Here is a 17,530-nt window from a genome sequence, read left to right as displayed (position 1 = left end):
GTCTCTGCCTCCCTACTCCGACAACCAGGCCTCACACACCGGTTACCGCTTGCCCACTTACCTCTGTTGATGTTTCTGGTAGGAACCGTCTGCATGCACTGCACATATATATATATATATATGTCGATTAGAGCGCCGGAACATACAGCGGAGGAGCGGTGAAACAGGCTTTGGAGCGCGTCCGATCCAGCGTCGCCTGGATGGCTGGATCAGACGCGCTGTGGGGTGGGTGGAGAAGCGCTTTCCCAACACTGCACGATCACATCTTGAAGTACGAGCGTTCGCGTTCGGCCAATGGTACAGTACATGTATCGTGCGTCATTGATTGATTGATTGATTGATTGAGTGAATGGATGAGTGATATAACTTTATTGTCCAGCAAAGAAGGATGGTATTACCCATGCGCTTAGACAACGGCTCGGAGCTCTTGGGTCCGGGCGACGAGGGAGAGAGACACAACTTTATTTGCCACAGGTGTCGGGAATTAGGGCAAATGTGTCCTGCGTGGCCGCCAGGCGGGGGCGACGTCCTGGGTCCACGAAATGAGTGAAAGGTGAGCGGTCTTGTATAGCTGGGTGAGGAGTTCGTCCCAGATTTCCGCAGAGGGAGCTGGCAGGAGGGCCTGTGGGGGCGGGTTATTTTCGCATCCCCACAGGATGTGCGCCTGAGTGGCGGGTTGAAATTTTTTTAATTGGTTTTTGGGGAAAGGAAATGGCGCAGTATCTTCCTCATATATCGGCGGGCACCTGAACGCCGTAAGGGAAGAGATAAAGGAGGGAGTGAAAGAAGAAAGGCAGAAAGAGGTGCCGTAGTGGAGGGCTCCAGAATAATTTCGAGCACCTGGGGATCTTTAACGTGCACTGACATCGCACAGCACACGGACGCCTTAGCGTTTTTCCTCCATAAAAACGCAGCTGCCGCGGTCGCGTTCGAACCCGGTAACTGCGCATCAGTAGTCGAGCGCCCTAACCACTGAGCCACCGCGGCGGGTCGGTTGAAAATTGAAAATTGGTTTTTGGGGAAAGGAAATGGCGCAGTATCTGTCTCGCATATCGGCGGACGCCCGAACCGCATCGTAAGGGAAGGGATAAAGGAAAGAGCGAAAGAAGAAAGGAAGGAAGAGGTGCCGTAATGGAGGCCTCCGGAATAATTTCGACCACTTGGGGATCTTCACCGTGCGCTGACATCGCACAGCACGCGGCCGCCTTTGCGTTTCGCCTCCATCGAAACGCAGCCGCCGCGGTCGGGTTACGAACCCAGGAACTCCGGTTCTCCATTGTAGCAATTTGGTCATGTGGGGTCATATTGCCCGTTGGTTATTAGTGACAGAGAGGAGTAGTAAGTAGTTTTATAAAAAAAAAAAGGGAAGGAAAAGATTTTTGCTAGCCCCCGCATCTGTCATCGCTACTGAAGCACCTAAGCTGGGGCAGCCGAAATACTGCACTTCGCGATTATTTTCAAACACAGCATATCTAGGAATGTGCAGGCGAAAATTTGGTGAGTGTATTGGATGCATGGCCCGGTATTGCACTGCCTCCGGGGTCGGCCCACTCGCCCCCACGGGGGTGAGACCTTTTCAAAATCAGATTTATAAACCTTTTCCATGATATTCACTGTATATTGGACGCCGCGTCACGAGCACAGCTGTGTTAGGGCATTCCATTTGCCTACTTGCCGCTGCGAGTCAGTCGGTCATTCTTCCTTGAAGCCCTCTTCGCTGGCAATTTGTAAAGTATAGCAGGCAGAATGGAGAAATGAAATGAAAGAGGTGAGGAGAAAGGAAGAGAGGATAGGGTGAGAGGTAATATAAACACACTATTTACACAATAAGAAATGTGTCTAGGTTGTGCGCGTGATTAGTTCGTGATGAAGCAATACAAACATACGCGCAGAGCACTATGTTGACTACAACTGGAGTGGGGCGTCAGTTGTTAATCGTCCAAGGTAGAACTCGAGGAGCGTTCGGTCACTGCGTGTAACTACCTGGCGGAGAACAGACGGGACGTCAAGGCCGTCTGTTCGAGGAATGCAGTGAGGCTCACCAAGGTTCCCTCAATTGAGCGCGCACTGCCCTGCGGCCACAATAGCGCCTTGATGGAGTCTGGTAGTACGCCCAGCGCCCTATCGGCCGCAAGCATATCGCGACGAGCATCGGCGAACGCGGCACAGTGAAGGAGCAGGTGCTCTTGTGTTTCCACTGCACCGGCTCCGTCACACACATTCACTCGTCGCGATTCCGTGACGCTCCCGTTGTTCCCCGGGCCACACGCAGCCAATTGGCACGCGGAGGATCATTGTACGTTGCGACCGCGTAAGTGCGTGACAGACGGTGTTGCTGTCGATTCGCTCACCTCCTGTGATGCGTGGGTCGGTGTGCTGCTTTCGGAGATTGTCCTGGATGACCGCACGCACGTCCTCCACCGCAAGGGGCAGATCGCTGGCAGGTAGTTGATGTGGTAAATCCAGGCACTCACAACCAACGACACAGAGGGGACACAGCGCTGTGTCCCCTGTGTGTCATTGTTTGTGAGCGCCTGGATTTATCATAATGAACGTATACCAACTAGCTCAGTTTTCTGCGTAGTTGATGAGCGGCGGTCGCGAGGTCGTCAGCTTCTTCGTTGCTTCGATGAGTAGCTTCGTTGAATTCATTCATCGATGAATCATTGAATAGCTTTTCGTGCATAATGAATGAAACCACCCTAATCACCGAGGGGGTAAATGAGTACACCTTTGTGCTCTGCTGGCAGTCGTGAGCCTCCTTGTAGCGACCTTTCGTACCAACTAATTTAATTAGAGACCGGAACCTAAGGCTGGCCTGGCCTCAGTAAAAATGCCGATGGCGGCTGCATATTGAATTCCGGTATCACTGCGTGCTGAGTCATTTCTAGAAAAAAAGAGAAGTGGAAGTCTCTTTTTTATGAACGCTTACCTTCCACGTCTACTATGCAGCGTAGAACTTCCCCGGTTCCGTTAGGCCTCGCGTCTGACCACTGCCGCCCTGCGCTCCCTACCCGTCGAGGAAGTGGACGCCGTAGCCGTAACTTGCGCTTCATGTTACGAATTTTTTTTCTGGTACCCCTCAAAACTATTCCGTGCTTGGCCCTATCCTTCTACCTGTCCCTCCGTTTCGACTTGAATTAAGGTCGCTTGGCTGTAATTTCTGTCGATGCGAATGGATTGTAGAACTGGGATCTCGCATGCCAATTCTGATGAAACGCCATGTTGTGCGCTGTGTAAGGAAACGTGTCCACGGACGCCGGCTATTGAAATGAACCACTCGACATTATTTTAGAGTTTTGCATTGAATATACTTGTATCTAGACAGTAGGCTTTGTAAATCCTCTTAGCCCTTGATGGAAGTTATGGCGCACACCGGCTCTACTTATCGATGTTCATGGATTTCGAAGTGATGCCTTCGCACCGCGGTTACCACCGAGTACTAACGATGCCTGCCCTGGCAACCTCGAAAAGTTGGAAAAGAATAAAAGACTCCGTAAAAAAAAATTGGCAGTGGCTTAGCTCAGCTATGCCAGGGGCTTAGCTCAGTTATGCCAGGATAATCGTAGCGAGAGCAGTATAGTTCTCCGCTGGTTACGCATGTTGTCGAGTTTATTGTTGTGGCTAAAACGTTAAGCATTGAAGAAGTATTCTGTGAGACATTGTTTATTTATTCAATTGTTTTGACAGAGATAAACACTGCCCGATGATCGGTAAAGTAGCACGAAGTTGTCTCAAAGCTTCCTACACAGTATTTAGACTGGTTAATTTCTCTCAGAGACACAAGGTCAATCCTTTCGGTCCACGATCCGGAGTACCCAGGTTCGAACCCTACCGCGGCGGCTACGTTTGCATGGAGACGAAACGCTAGGGCACCCGTGCGCTGCGTGATGTCAGTGCATGTTAAAGATCCCAAGTGGTCTAAATTATTCCGCAGCCCTCCACCATGGCACCTCTTTCTTCTTTTACTCCCTCTATCGCTTCCCTTACGGCGCGGTTGAGGTGTCCAACGATGAATGAGACTGATACTGCGCCATTTACTTTCCCCCAAAACCAATGGTTATCATAATTATTATTCACCTGGGGATCTTTAAAGTGCACTGACATCGCACAACACACGGGCGCCTCTTCGCTATATTCATTTTGGCTTTTGGGGAAAGGAAATGGAGCAGTATCTGTCTCGCATATCGGCCGACACCCGAACAGTGCCGTAAGGGAAGGGATAAAGGAGGGAGTGAAAGAAAAAAGGAAGAAAGAGGTGCCGTAGTGGAAGTCTGCGGTTAATTTCGACCACCTGGGATCTCTAACGTGCACTGACATTGCACAGCACACGGGCGCCATTTGCGTTTCGCGTCCATTGAAACGCGGTCGCCTCGGTCGGGTTCGAACCCGGGAACTCCGGATCAGTAGCCGAGCGTCCTAACCACTGAGCCACCGCGGCGGGTATCAGCTTTGCTTGCTGTTTTCGGCGGACCGAACGTGCTAGGGCGTTTGCGTAGCGTTTGCGTAGCAAAATCGTGCCCGCCGAACGCGTAGCGGCGCGCCAGACTCGACGCGTGCACAAAGCTGCGCCGGCGAGGAAAGGGTAGCGCAGGACGCGAGTGCAGCGCAGCGCTGAGCACGTTTCGCGCGCGTTTCCAGAGCGTTGCGCACCTTCTTTTGTTTTCGTCGTTAGAGCGGATGTTCAGAGGAAAATCCGTGTGCTTCGTCACAATAATTCAGGATTGGTCGGCTGGGTTCGTGACGTCACGCTACAAAAACCAAATGAGAAGGAGACTCTGTGGTTGGCGCGTCGAGTCGTGTGACAGGTTGCGTGACGTGGCTATCGGGGTATGGGAACGGCGAAGGAGCGCTTCTGCAGTTCGTTTGTGTCTAAAGAGAGAATCCAAGGCGCATGCGTGCATAGCGTAATTATGCATGCATAGCCAAACGGTGTTTGTGGAGTGGCGAAGGAGGGCCAAACGACATCTAACGTGCTTCCGTAAGGCTGGTTAGGAGTTTGCAAATGTAGAGTCGGCTCACGGGGTGGTGTTCTGTTCATGACACCACCAATCCATCTGCTTGAAATCAGCACGTGTTTGAGCGTGCGATGCAGCAGTCGGAGATCAACTTCATAACTTGAGACTGTGTTCCTGGGTGATCTGTCAACACTAGAAAAGGACAGCGGCTATTTCGCTTTGCTTAGGACAACGCGCCGCATTTCGATGGAGGCGAAACATATAAGGCGCCCGCGGGCAGTGCAATGTCAGTCCACATTAAACATCCCCAGGTGGTTGAAACTATTCCGGAGCCCTCCACTACGATACCCCTTTCTCTCACTCTTTTACTCCCACCTTCCCCCTTCCCAGCATGACAGTATCTTCAGCAGCGCAGCAGCGGGTGAATGATGACTTCAGAGGCTCTTCATTCTCTATGCTTGTCAAGTAAAAATATTATGCTCTTCTTTCTGCCCGAACTTCACTGCGGACGCTGAAACGCAGCACTCCGGTAGTGCACGTTCCGCGTGCACTACCTTGGACGATTAACAGCTGGGCGCCCCACCCCAGCTGTTGTGCGCAAAGTGTTGTGCGCGTGTGTTTTTATTTTTTTTCCTTCTTGACAGTACACGCGCACAACCTGGACAACTTTATTGTTACCCTTTGTGAATAGTGTATATATGACCAGTCCTTATGTCCTTTCTTGCTATCCCCTCACCTCTTTCATTTCTATTCTTCATATTGCCTGCTATAATTTGTATTCGCTGCCCCAGCTCAGGTGTCGCCGCCACAGTGATGGCAGATGCCGGGGTTAGCAAAACTCTTTTAACTTCCATTTTTATTATATTTTTCAACAAACACTTACTACTACTACTACTTATTTCATCATTTGTTAGACGCAGGTTCAAGAGCCGTCGGCTTTCAGAAAGGAGTTTCAAGCCGTGGCGCGCAATGCGCTGAAGCTCCGCTATGAGCTCCTGCCTTTCCTGTACACCCTGTTCCACCACGCCCACACCAGGGGCACCACGGTGGCCAGGCCCCTCTTTCACGTGTGAGGGCACTTCCCATACGCTACCCTTAGGATGCTTACGATCAACTTACTGTGACTCTGCGGCCAAGACTAGGCGGGAAAGGGAAGTGGACCTTCTCCTGAAGGCTGGAGGAGGACCGAGCGCAAGTGTCATTCCGCGGCGGAATAAAGTCCTGAAGACGAAGGCGGCAAGGGCAACGAGTTAACAGAAGGGAATAGACCCCTCCTCGCCACTCGCAATTATCAGTTTTAGGCGGCCGGAAACAAAGGGGCGGAAACGGCGAAGAGTGTTTTTGCACACAAAATACTGTCCTCCCCCTACTCGTTTACTGGCCGGACTATTCGGCGCAGTGACACAGCATTGTTAGAAAGGCCTGTCTCCTTCCTTTTCCTGCCTAGACGTGGCTCCAGAGCCACAGAAAGTTGAGTGCGTGGCCTTCGAGAAGAGCTGAATTGCCGTATCAGACACGAGCAAGAAAAACGCTGGCATGTTCCCTCCAAGACACATCTTGAAGCCAATAACGCAACGATTCTGCCAGCAGGTTGGCTCCATTACGCTAGGGTATATAAAACGCAATTTGTCCTACAGTACAGCCTTGTTACTCTTTGCGTTCCGTACGTGTTTGCACCATAATGCTGCGTACTTAGTTTTTTGTTTGACACAGTCTTATTACGATTATGACTAATACTGCTTGTCTTATTATGATTGCTGGTCGTGTAAATTGGCCTTTCATTATTTTTTTCGCCACCTGTTCGGTGTTCACTCTGCTTTTTAAGCCTCCTCTAAAACACTCCCAGTTAAAATCGTTCATGTATAGCATTGTGATGTGCGGCGTGTTTTGAGCGGTCTATAGCCATCCCGCGTTGTCCATTACGGTGTAAGTATCCGTGCGTTTTTGTTCACTTATGCAACAAGACGTAGCCGGCGACACGACCAGGCACAGTCGGTCCTAAATGTCCATGCAAATAACGAAACAAAGCCTCACTGACTTGCTCAGGCAGAAGCTTGGCAATGGCTGCTTTCGTCCCTTCTAGCTACGATATTAGTTCCCAGCAGTAATGCAGAAATAGCAATGAACAATCGAGCAAGGGCTCATAACTCGCGCTGACACAAACACAAGCAGCTCTGAATAGACTGACCGTTCCTTTTTTTTTGGGCGGTACAGCGCGAAGCAGACCAAAAAACATTAGTGGAACAATGGCACAGAGGAGCGCTGGGTTGTCTTTTTTTGCGCTGTACCACCCACTATAAACTATTTTCATATTTTTCAGTTATCTGCCCTTCTCATTCCCGATATCCTTATTTCTTATATGGGACGCGACTTGTTCCCACAAGCAAAGAAAAATTACAGCTGATCTGAGGCTCTCCTCATGCTGTGTACCACGCGTCCACGTAGAACACTCGCGGCTTATTGCCTTACACACCAAGGAAAACCTGTTCAAAGCCTCACCTTCCGTGCCCGAAACATAACTCACGCGGACGAAATCGCCATCGCGTTGGCTGCCACGGATCCAGAGCTTCGAGTCATCATCACCGACTCTCGGAGTACCTGCCGGAACATTTAAAAAGGTCGTATCCCACATAGGGCCTTCAAAATGTTAAAACATTGCGAGTACCAGGATTTTCCAACTCACCGCACCATGGTATGGGCCCCAGCGCATGGAGGCATTGAGGGGAATGAGGCAGCTGATTTTGCCGCCCGCGCGATCACTCACCGGGCATCGTCCCACTTGCGACCAGCGCAGGACGAGGAACTCAAACGTGCTATTACATTCCGGGAGATTTCCCTCATATACCAAAATTTGCATGCCACTACCACCCCCCGTAAAGGCCTCAAAATGGCGGAGGAGCGCTGGCTTCTCCCTCTCTACAGAAACACGGTACTGTGCCCGGCAGTACTAAAGCATTTCAATCCGGCATTTTCAGGGGAATGCCCAGATTGTGGGGAGGTGTTTGCGGACACCTACCACATGATGTGGGCTTGCTCCTCAAAGCCTTCGTTCCCACCCCATCTCCACCCTACCCGAGAGGACTGGGAGGCTGCCCTGCTCGTTTGCTCCGACCTTCAGGTCCAACAAGCCCTGCTGACTGGAGATCGGGCCGCCGCAGAAGCCACGGTGGTCCCGCACTAGGGACACCCCCCTGAATTTGTAAGGATCAGGCCCTTAAGGTCTGAGCCAAAATCATTTCTGTACATAGTCCAATGAAAGTTTACTGCCATCACCACCTCCTCATGCAGGCTGCGAAGTCTGTTGAGAAATGAAGTCCATAAAAACCAACAGTGCACATATTGTTGAGAATGAGTAAAGTTATTTGATCATTTCTGCAAATGTTATTTTTACCTCTGCTTCATTATTTTTGCCTGTATGTCTCCTGCAGGTTCCCCAATGATACGGAGGCCTACGATATCGACCAGCAGTTCATGTGGGGCGAAGCTCTTTTGATGACTCCCGTTCTCGAACCGGTAACTAAGACACATTCAGTTTTTGCCCCAACCTACCAGGACTGCAATGCACAGGTCCTTAACGCCAGATCCTTGCGATGTCCTCTGGCAGCCGTCAGAATTCAAAGACGAGCAGCTGGTGTGCGAATTAAGCGCGTTGGCGCATCGCCCACGTTCGCCGATCTGCGCGCTGTCAGCAGCTGCCGCTCTTCGAAGTGAGAATTTTCTGTAGGAAAACGCATAGACCCGCACTTTTCAAGCGAGAGACTTTCAAGAAATGCAACAGTTTAAATGAAAACATTCTTATGAAATCACCATAAATCTAACCCAGAAGTCTGTTGCATTCAACTGGAATTCTTTGTTGCGAATGGGCCGGCCAGGCCGTACATTCGTCCTTCTCCCATCTTTGGAAGAAAGATTCCTTTCTCTTTCTTGTCATCCAGGGTGTTATGTCAGTGGAGGGCTACTTCCCTGCCGGAGTATGGTACGACTACCACACGGTAAGGATCTTCGCACGCGCTTCACTCCCCACAGTTGAATTTCCGGAAACGACAACTTGCGATATTTTCTCTGAATGTATTGCTTTCAATTTTACTTTTCCTATGGCTGCGCCGTAGGGACGAGAGTTCTCAAACTACGACAGCGGCCACTGGCTTCCGGTTTATTCGCCCATGTTCGACCCGGACCGGCCATGCAACCTGCACGTCCGCGGTGGCTTCGTCATCCCCACGCAGGGCTTCGCCAACTCCACCGCCTTCAGGTGCACGAATGCTCACTGCACTCACAACACTCGATGCTGTCCGCCGTGCTTCCCTCATCAATAAGCAATGTATTTCACGTCGCAAAAATGATGTCACGTTCTCCTCGTAGCGTTGTGGTGTAAACGGGAGAAGACATTCCTTAATTTCCTGTAGTTTCAGCGACAGATTTTTATCATTATTTCTTTTTGCCTAGATTGTTTTTTGCCTAGGTTGTTGTCTTATTGTTCCCCTCAAGTGCGGTGACTATTTATTTACTGTTTCAGCTGCAACAATAATCAAATAGGCACTGCAGTGGAGGGGAACAACAGATTCTCGGAAATGTAGAGCTACTTCATCTTTGAGCTATGGCACATCCAAGAAATGCGTAACAACCGATGCCGAACGTTGACTTGTCTACCCTTTCATCGCGCTGTATTTCTTTCAAAGGCGCTTTTGTTCGGAAATACGGAATTGAAGTTTATCGAAGCAGTATATGTTGCATACTGAGAGGCTGCAGAATTTGCGCAGTAATTTCTTTCTTCTAAATTGGTATTTTACATGTCTTTCGTAACAATTGACGCTGGCATTTCCCTAACAACCTCCGCCGTGACAGCTTGAACTCCAGCTGACAGCAAATGCGATCTTCACTTTTATACAGACAAAAGCTCTCCGACATTGCAAGGCAAAAAGAAAGCCTATATGCAAAGCGAGTCAAACAAACGACCGAGAAACTGTGCGGCAAGTTCTAAAGAAACTGTTTTTTCCCGCGTTGATTCAGTAATTTTCGTTCGTGAGCTGCTAGAAAGGACCTGCGTGATGGCTGGTCATGTTCTCACTCCGGGAGTGTTCGATTTTCTTTGAGCGTAAAGTTCCTTTTCTAACTGTTTAGTCGGAGGAATCCAATGAAGCTCCTGGTGGCTCTCAATGGCTCCGGCGAAGCTGTCGGTGACCTATACTGGGATGACGGCGAAACTCTGGGTGAGCCGTTGTTGCGTGCATCTCCATGTAACCAGCCTGCGGAACACATCGCGATATGCTCGCTCGAGCTAATCATATTCTCATTTGGTTTCCTTTCCTGCCGCCTGTTTCTTTAGATGCGCAGCTCCTGGGTGAATACGTTTACCCCAAGTTCCGTGCGGCCAACGTGAGTTCATCTCCCGCGTGCTTTAGTTTCTTTCGTAGAAAGCCTCCGTTTCTTTTTTTTCTTTCTTTTTTTCAGGCCTTATGCCCATAGTAATGCAACCTGACGTTTTAAAGGGGTCACGACATGGTCGTTCTTCATATTGCAGTTTTATGCTTCAGTAACTAATGCAAGGGCTTATGATTCAATTACTGAAATTTGGCTGCCCTGGACGCGCTGTATTTTTAAGAAAATAAGATCGAAGCTGAGACCGGGAGACTCCTCCTACCGGCAGCGACCGCCATATTGAAAGCTCTCGTGACGTCACTAGCACATGCACGGAACAACGTCGTCTGATCTCGTTGCTGCAATATGCGCAGCGAGGTCTCATTCCCCCCTGTACATTCGCGGGCGACCGAAGTAGCAGTCGTCCCCCATATATAAATGACTGGTACCGCAAAAGCGATGATAACAGTAACGCAGTTTTTCTTCGGTATTGGAAGGGTCCGGTCACAATATAGGCCGATGCGACGACGATCGACGGTCGGTGGGCTGATCGGTACGCAGATGCAATCTCTGACGCACTGGTCTGCCACGCTAGACCGACGACGACGCCAGCACGATCAACGATCGCGTATCCTAGTAATGTTAAAGAGTGAGCTTAGAGGGAACCAGAAGAGAGTGGCAGGGGACTAGTTGGTATGACATTCTATAAACTTAAGAATTTTAAAAATTATTGGACCTCATGCTAGCCACGGCGACATACGCGATGTGCATGCACCAGCGAAGATGTGCTTTCATTCGGTGCCTGCGCATAGAACCGATCGGCAAGGCAAGCGACACGGGCAGAAAACGCCGCACGACGATGCCGCTCGCCGCCGTCGCCTGGGCTTGTGCGTCCGAGCGGAAGCTTCACGCCCGGTGAGGCGACGGCCGGAAAAACTGCGCTTGTGTACCTTATCCGTATGAAAAAAAAAGCGAAACAAGCGAATACATATCATATCTTCACACTTTGTTACTAATCAGTGAGGAACTTTTGCCATATTCTTGAATTTCGGTTGACGGTGGCCCGCCGGCTGCTTTCGTGATGAGGCCTAGCGAGTACGCAGAATTCGTTTGTGCGATTTCGGCGATTGCGGAGAGCGATTTCGCAAGTTTTAGCGCCTGCAAATAGCTGTCGAGCGCAGTTTTGGCTACAGTGCCCTCAGAGCGACGACTGCCTACATCGCAGGACGCGAGTACAAAAGGGGGAAGTGCCGATATATGTGACCCGGTCTGCATATATCATGTGCATAAGGCAGCCGGCAGCAGCCGTCGGCGTCGACTGAGGACAACAAATGTTTTTTTTTTCATTAATTCAAGTAATATCCGAACGTATCTTTAACTAAACCGATCTAAAATTAAATTTTGGTGATATAAGAGAAAGCATATACAGTTAGCGGAAAGCGCCGGTATCCTACGCGAAGCGTTTAACAAGCAGGCGATATAGCATCATCGGCGCTTATTGCAGAGTTATCATGGTGTGTAAATGAGTGAAAGTGCAATTTGTGAACAAGAGTACGTAATATTTAAGACAAAGATAACCCACCTGGTGTTTTATGCCACGCAAAGGAGCAGTACTGCTTGCGCACAGCCATGTAAATAACCTCAGCGCGGGGCTGCAGTTTTCGTAATCCTCGCACTCCTGGGGCACAATGCGCACGCACAGCAAAATGCAGTACTATTATTTCGAAGCACTCATTTAGACGGCGGTGACTATTCATCGGTGCGGAGAGTGAAAGCATTCGAGTCACGTAGGGTTTTGCAAGCGGCTTGGTTCCTGCAAAAAAGTTCTATGAGTCGAAGGAAATGCATGTTCGACTTACAAACGCGTACATGCAGCGCAGAAGTCGCCGCACTCGGCACTTTTCTCTGCTGCCTTCGTGCCTCAAGGTTACTGTAGCGCACCTTTTGATAGTTTGAGTTTAATTATCGAGCGATGAAGAGCGGACAAGAACTTGGCAGCTAGCTACAAAACGACGCGGCTTTCACGGCACGCATGCACGGCACGTGCCGCTTTTCACATACGGGAGCACTTGACTGCTCAAAAGAGACCTCAGTCATAACGTAGGAACAGCATGCTTTTAAGCGTAAATAATAAAGCAGGGGTTCATCGATTTCTGCTTCCTCAACAATCGGAAAGTGGGCGCCACGAGCAAGTCCGCTTTCCAAAGGATCACTCAGCCCGCGTACTATGTTGACTTCCCAAAAGAGAACACGGAAAATGCATTTTATTTCGCTAGGATAAAACAAAAAAAAACTTTTCAAGCGACCGCTGTCTACGGTGTGCATGCAAGCACCTCAACAGCTTGCAGCAGACGACGCGTGGCGTGTATGCGCTCGTGATCAGATGTTGCCAGATAAGCGATCAGATGTTGCCAGATAAGCAAGAAGTTCACGAAAGAAACGAAAATAAATCGTTTTAAAAATATTTACCACACAGAATGAACTCAAAATTTGGGGAATTGTAATTTAACCTGTCGGGAATTAAAGGCGATAAGCATGGTATGCGTGAAATTAGGCATTCATGGCCCCTTTAAGGCATCTGCCACATTCTTTTCCCCTTTTCACATGCTCTTCTGGCGCCCTCGCAGAACTCTCTGGAGATCTGCAGCTACCAGTACAAGAAGCTGTTCAACTCGACCTTCGACGAGCTGGCCATCATATCCGTGCGAGTGCTGGGCATCCGCCGGAGGCCCGCCCGCGTTGAGCTGGACGGCTACTACCACCTCTCACGCAGGCAGTACCGCTGGCACCACAACAACAAGGTACAGAGTTTACTTCCGTGGATGCGGAAGGGGCCTATAAAAAAAAGAAAGACTACCATTGTTCGAACAAACCGGGAGGCCCTCTGTCGTCGCATGTTGCTTTCACAAACACCGATTAAAAGAACCATCCCCGTGTCTTGTGAAGATCGCCGAGCTGATACGCTGTGCTTATATTTCTTCACCACTACCTTTTTCTACTCGCAGGTCATGGACTTGAAGCAGATCCTAATGCCTCTCAGGAAAAACACTACAGTGCGATGGTTTATGTCCTGACCCGAATCTTCGTCGCGGCTGACCGAACACGCGACGACCGCGTCCGTCGCGAGATGGCGAGGCAGGAGCGGTAGTGCGTCATGTGCGTGGTGCGCTGACGACTCCTCTGGCAGCACCAGGAAGTCCGGGCGTGCCACGATTGTTCTAAGTCAAACGTGCCAACTTCAAGTGCTGTGAGAAGACTGCCCGTGCGGGTGGTGAATGTTAACCACTGCTACGAGACAGTGCGGTTGTTGTGTACGATGTATAGGAGTGAGGCTGGCTGAATTTGCCCTCCTGGAACCATGACCGCTCACAGGAATGCCAAAGCGACACCCGAGCTTTCGAGCACGCATGCCGCATGTGAGGGGGATATTGTTCGGGATATTCCTGCATGTTGTCCTGGGGTTCTGTCCGGCATTGAGCGGTCCCTTGCGAGTTCTTGTCATCGTCTCAAGCTTTGCCATGCTTGGCTCGGAACGCTGGCGGCCCGCTTATGTCGTAACGAAGGATATATTTTTTGTTACGCATCGATGCTGCAGGAGCACGTTCTTGTATATGTTTAAGCTTACGTGCGGTAGCGTGATGCATCTATAGTTTAGAGTACAGAAGAGCGAGGAATACAGACAGTGAATAGCTGAAAGCTAGGACAAGCCAGGAAGCTAACATATTTCGTTCCTTGTTAGCTACTCTGTAATATACCAGAAGAAAGGGGGCAGCTCTTGCAGTTTTTTTCTCTTTATGAGGACTTCATTGACGCATGCTACGTTTCCAGGGTTGCTGCGCAATTTGTCGCGCGTATCAGGCGTTGCTGAAGATGCGTCAAGGTGCCGACGAGAGCGTCACCCATCACGCGTCACCCAAGAACGGCTTAACGGACCTCTGGTGTGCTCCCCTTCGCGGGTGAAACGGTGCTCCGAAATGTTGTTTCGGAGCACCTGAGTGCCAAGAATCTCAGTGCAGGCAAACAAAGTGAAGCCCGTCACACTTAAGAGTGACATCCATTGCTTTTTTCATTTATTTCCCAGAACGATTCTGGCAGGTTTACAGGCAAAAGCTGTTCCAGGCAGCTTGACATAGCCCATAAAACCAACAAGAAGAAATTGTCCGACAAGTCATTGTCATCACCCGCAATTACCTTGCATAATTCGCCTAGCCGGTTCCGTTTAGAAAAGCAACGATATGTGCAGAGACGCATGGCAAAGATGAAGTCTAGTGCTGAGATATGGCTACGTCACAGCTATTGCTGTAGTGCACTTGAGTGATCCGCACTTGTGTTGATATCGACGTGCCTATAAACGTGGGCAGTCACTGTGTGGTTGCAAATTTGCTTCCCCATTTTGCTGATTAGAGTTCAGTTATTGAAGAAGGTATTAAGAGTGGAATTATCTGAAAAAAGCGAAAGGGGATCACAGAACTACTATGTGATGGATAACATATGTCCTGTCATTCCCAGAAATTCTGGAGAAGCGAAGTTTTTTTTTTTCGCATATCTTCGCACTTTTTTTCGCATATCTTAAAAGTGCACCATAACAATCAATGTATCCACAGATACATCCTCGGGACGGTTGTAGTTTTCTGTTATTTATTGTCAAAAACGCACTCCATTTGTTTTCTATGGAGTCATAACTGCTGGGTACCAGTGAAGGACTAAATTTAATAGCAAGGTTTTGTCGGAAGATTAAATGCCAGTAGGGTCACTACGTTTTTTTTATTTATGTACATACTGCAGACCATGGTTGGGTCCAAGCAGGAAAGGCAGGTGCACAAAAAGCAAAAGTATAGCAACAAAAATACAACAATACAGCAAAGATAATGTAGTAAAACAACAATACATCAATGCAAGACAAAGCAGAAAAAAATACATAATACGCAATATCAAAGATGGCTGAGGAACGCGTCTGTTTTTCAGGGTTGATTTGGTACGGTTAATGAGTTCCAGTCAGATATAGTGCGTGGGAAAAAGGAAAACTTGAACGAGTTAGTCCGGGCAAAATATGGTGATAAGTAATATCCCAGAGTTTCCTCATGGTTATTACCCGAAACGCGCCCATTGGTTTTCTATTGCAGTCTTAACTACTCGGTGCGAACACAGGACAAAGTTGAAAAGCAAGTCTTTGCTACGCACCGGAAGGTTAGACCGGGTTCCCATCGATGTGTTCATATATCACAATATCCCACAACGGCCTCACAGTTAAAGCATTTGACCGCGAGAGGTGTACTCGGTTGCCTTTGATGAACGTACAAAGCATTACCAGCTCTAAGGGCAAACCAAAAGCCTCGACTTCCGAGAAGTGAGAGAATAAACATGGCGTAAAAAGAATTCGCCCATGGAAAGCAAGGGGCGACAAAATTTGCTCCGCAGATTTTCAATGCTTCGCAGAAATCACAAGTGCGCTATATATCTATACGCACGACGTCTAAAAGACGATTTATAGAATGCCCTATTTCTGAAGCGTACAATTTTTCGATGTGGAAACCTCTGAATCACGGAACGCAGCTTCCGATTAATTGCCCTGAAATGGCATTTAAAGATAATTATCGACTAGCCCTTTCGCCGTATTAATCACTCATTCAAGAGATATAATTGAGGCTTTTGAACTGTTAGTGCTGCCGTGGAAGCACGTTATGCACCTATTATGGGCATTATCGATTTCTGTCTTGTGCAGAACGTCCTTTTCTGAGACGCTGTTGTACTTGTTTCTGTTAGCTCCTTCTTATTTAAGGGTGCGGAATATAAGTTAGTGGTCTTGTCTGTGATCGAACCAGCCATTCATCATTCCTCCAGTGAAATGCAGCATACGTGCGACAAGGACGGAATACGATGCGCGAAGTCCCCCAGAGAACAGTGCGGCAATAAAGAATTCACGGCGCATTGTGTCTTTCTACGTTCTCGTCGGTGCTTGATCTCTTACTTGCCAACGCATATTCTGAAGGACCTCCAGGTAGAAAGAAGAAGACGAAAACAAAGTTGCAGGCTAGCACAAAGTTGCAGGCTAGCAAATTTACTCAACTTTACTCAATTTACTCAAATTTACTAAACAGGGATGCTGAGGAAATCGGCACTGGGAATATACAGAATGTTTAGGCATGAAATTGGAAAAGAAAATATCTATGATAATCGCAGGGCAAGCTCGTTATTTTTCGAGGCCAGGACGGGAGTATTGCGGCCTAGGGCATATCGAGTCCGGTACCACGAGACATGTTTTGCGCTGCATCTGAAGAGGAGGAGGAAACGCCTGAACACTTGATACTTTACTGTAAAGGGATTCACCGTAGAGTTGAAACAGCGGGGCTGATTTATTCAAAGCGTTCAAGTTCAAGCAAAGTGAAAAAAAAATCAGGATTTAAGCGGCTAGAAATAACCAAGCGAAGGTTATCTCATTGGTGGCTAAAATCAAGACGAGTGAAATTTCAAGAGTCATGGCTAGGTGGCGTCAGCCACCGCCCGATTTAAAGTGTTCACCTTTATCATCATTCCATATACCACATAAAGTTATTGATATATGCCGGTGGCATCGTTCTTCTAGAAGACCGCGCGAGAGGCCTTCAAGACTTGACGGAGATTTGTAGAAAAGAGGCGAAGGCTCTACGACTGACATTTAGCACTGAAAGATCGGGAAACATGGCTCACTATGATGAGCCTGGTACATGGACGCTACGAAACCTGTCTTCAGTTAAGGCGTACAAGTACCTTGGTATATGCATACATGATGGCAGAAAAGGGGAAAAATATAAAGTAAGAAAACGCAGCTATAATGAAGAATCGCGCGCTCTCAGGATATAACAAATATGCAGTCGTTCGGGGAAGCTGGAAAGGCGCAATGGTACCGGGCTTGACGTTCGCAAACGCTGTGGAGTGCTTGGTATCTACCGCCAATTCGGCACTTAACATAAAGCAGAGGTTAGACAGTAGGCTTGCCTTTGGGGCACATGGAGACAGTGCTAATGAAGCAGCTCAAGGTGATACGGGGTGGTCAACATTCGAAGCGCGTGAGGCAAAAAGTAAGGTGCAGTATGAAGAACGGTTGAGGCATATGAACGACAAGTGATGGGTGGAATTTTTCACGTACTTATACCGATGCAGTATCGATACTACACGGAGGCTAAGAACTACTACTGCTTGCTGATGACTACAAGTGTCAAAGGGAAGTTACTGGT

At 48.8% G+C, this 17,530-nt stretch overlaps 1 protein-coding gene across 1 annotated transcript; it reads left to right on the top strand.

The window, feature by feature from the left end:
* Positions 1 to 542: 542 nt before the first annotated feature.
* Positions 543 to 14,084, top strand: LOC144124318 (lysosomal alpha-glucosidase-like). Its single transcript, XM_077656953.1, has 9 exons — positions 543 to 553; positions 5,902 to 6,027; positions 8,387 to 8,471; positions 8,894 to 8,950; positions 9,068 to 9,210; positions 10,080 to 10,168; positions 10,285 to 10,334; positions 12,944 to 13,117; positions 13,322 to 14,084. The coding sequence occupies exons 1-9, from the start codon at positions 543 to 545 to the stop codon at positions 13,388 to 13,390; spliced, it is 804 nt and encodes a 267-aa protein (XP_077513079.1). The 3' UTR covers positions 13,391 to 14,084.
* Positions 14,085 to 17,530: the final 3,446 nt, after the last annotated feature.

Source organism: Amblyomma americanum, chromosome 3, assembly GCF_052857255.1.
Source record: "Amblyomma americanum isolate KBUSLIRL-KWMA chromosome 3, ASM5285725v1, whole genome shotgun sequence".
In the NCBI taxonomy this organism is placed as follows: domain Eukaryota; kingdom Metazoa; phylum Arthropoda; class Arachnida; order Ixodida; family Ixodidae; genus Amblyomma; species Amblyomma americanum.
This window is presented reverse-complemented; position numbering and strand designations above follow the sequence as displayed.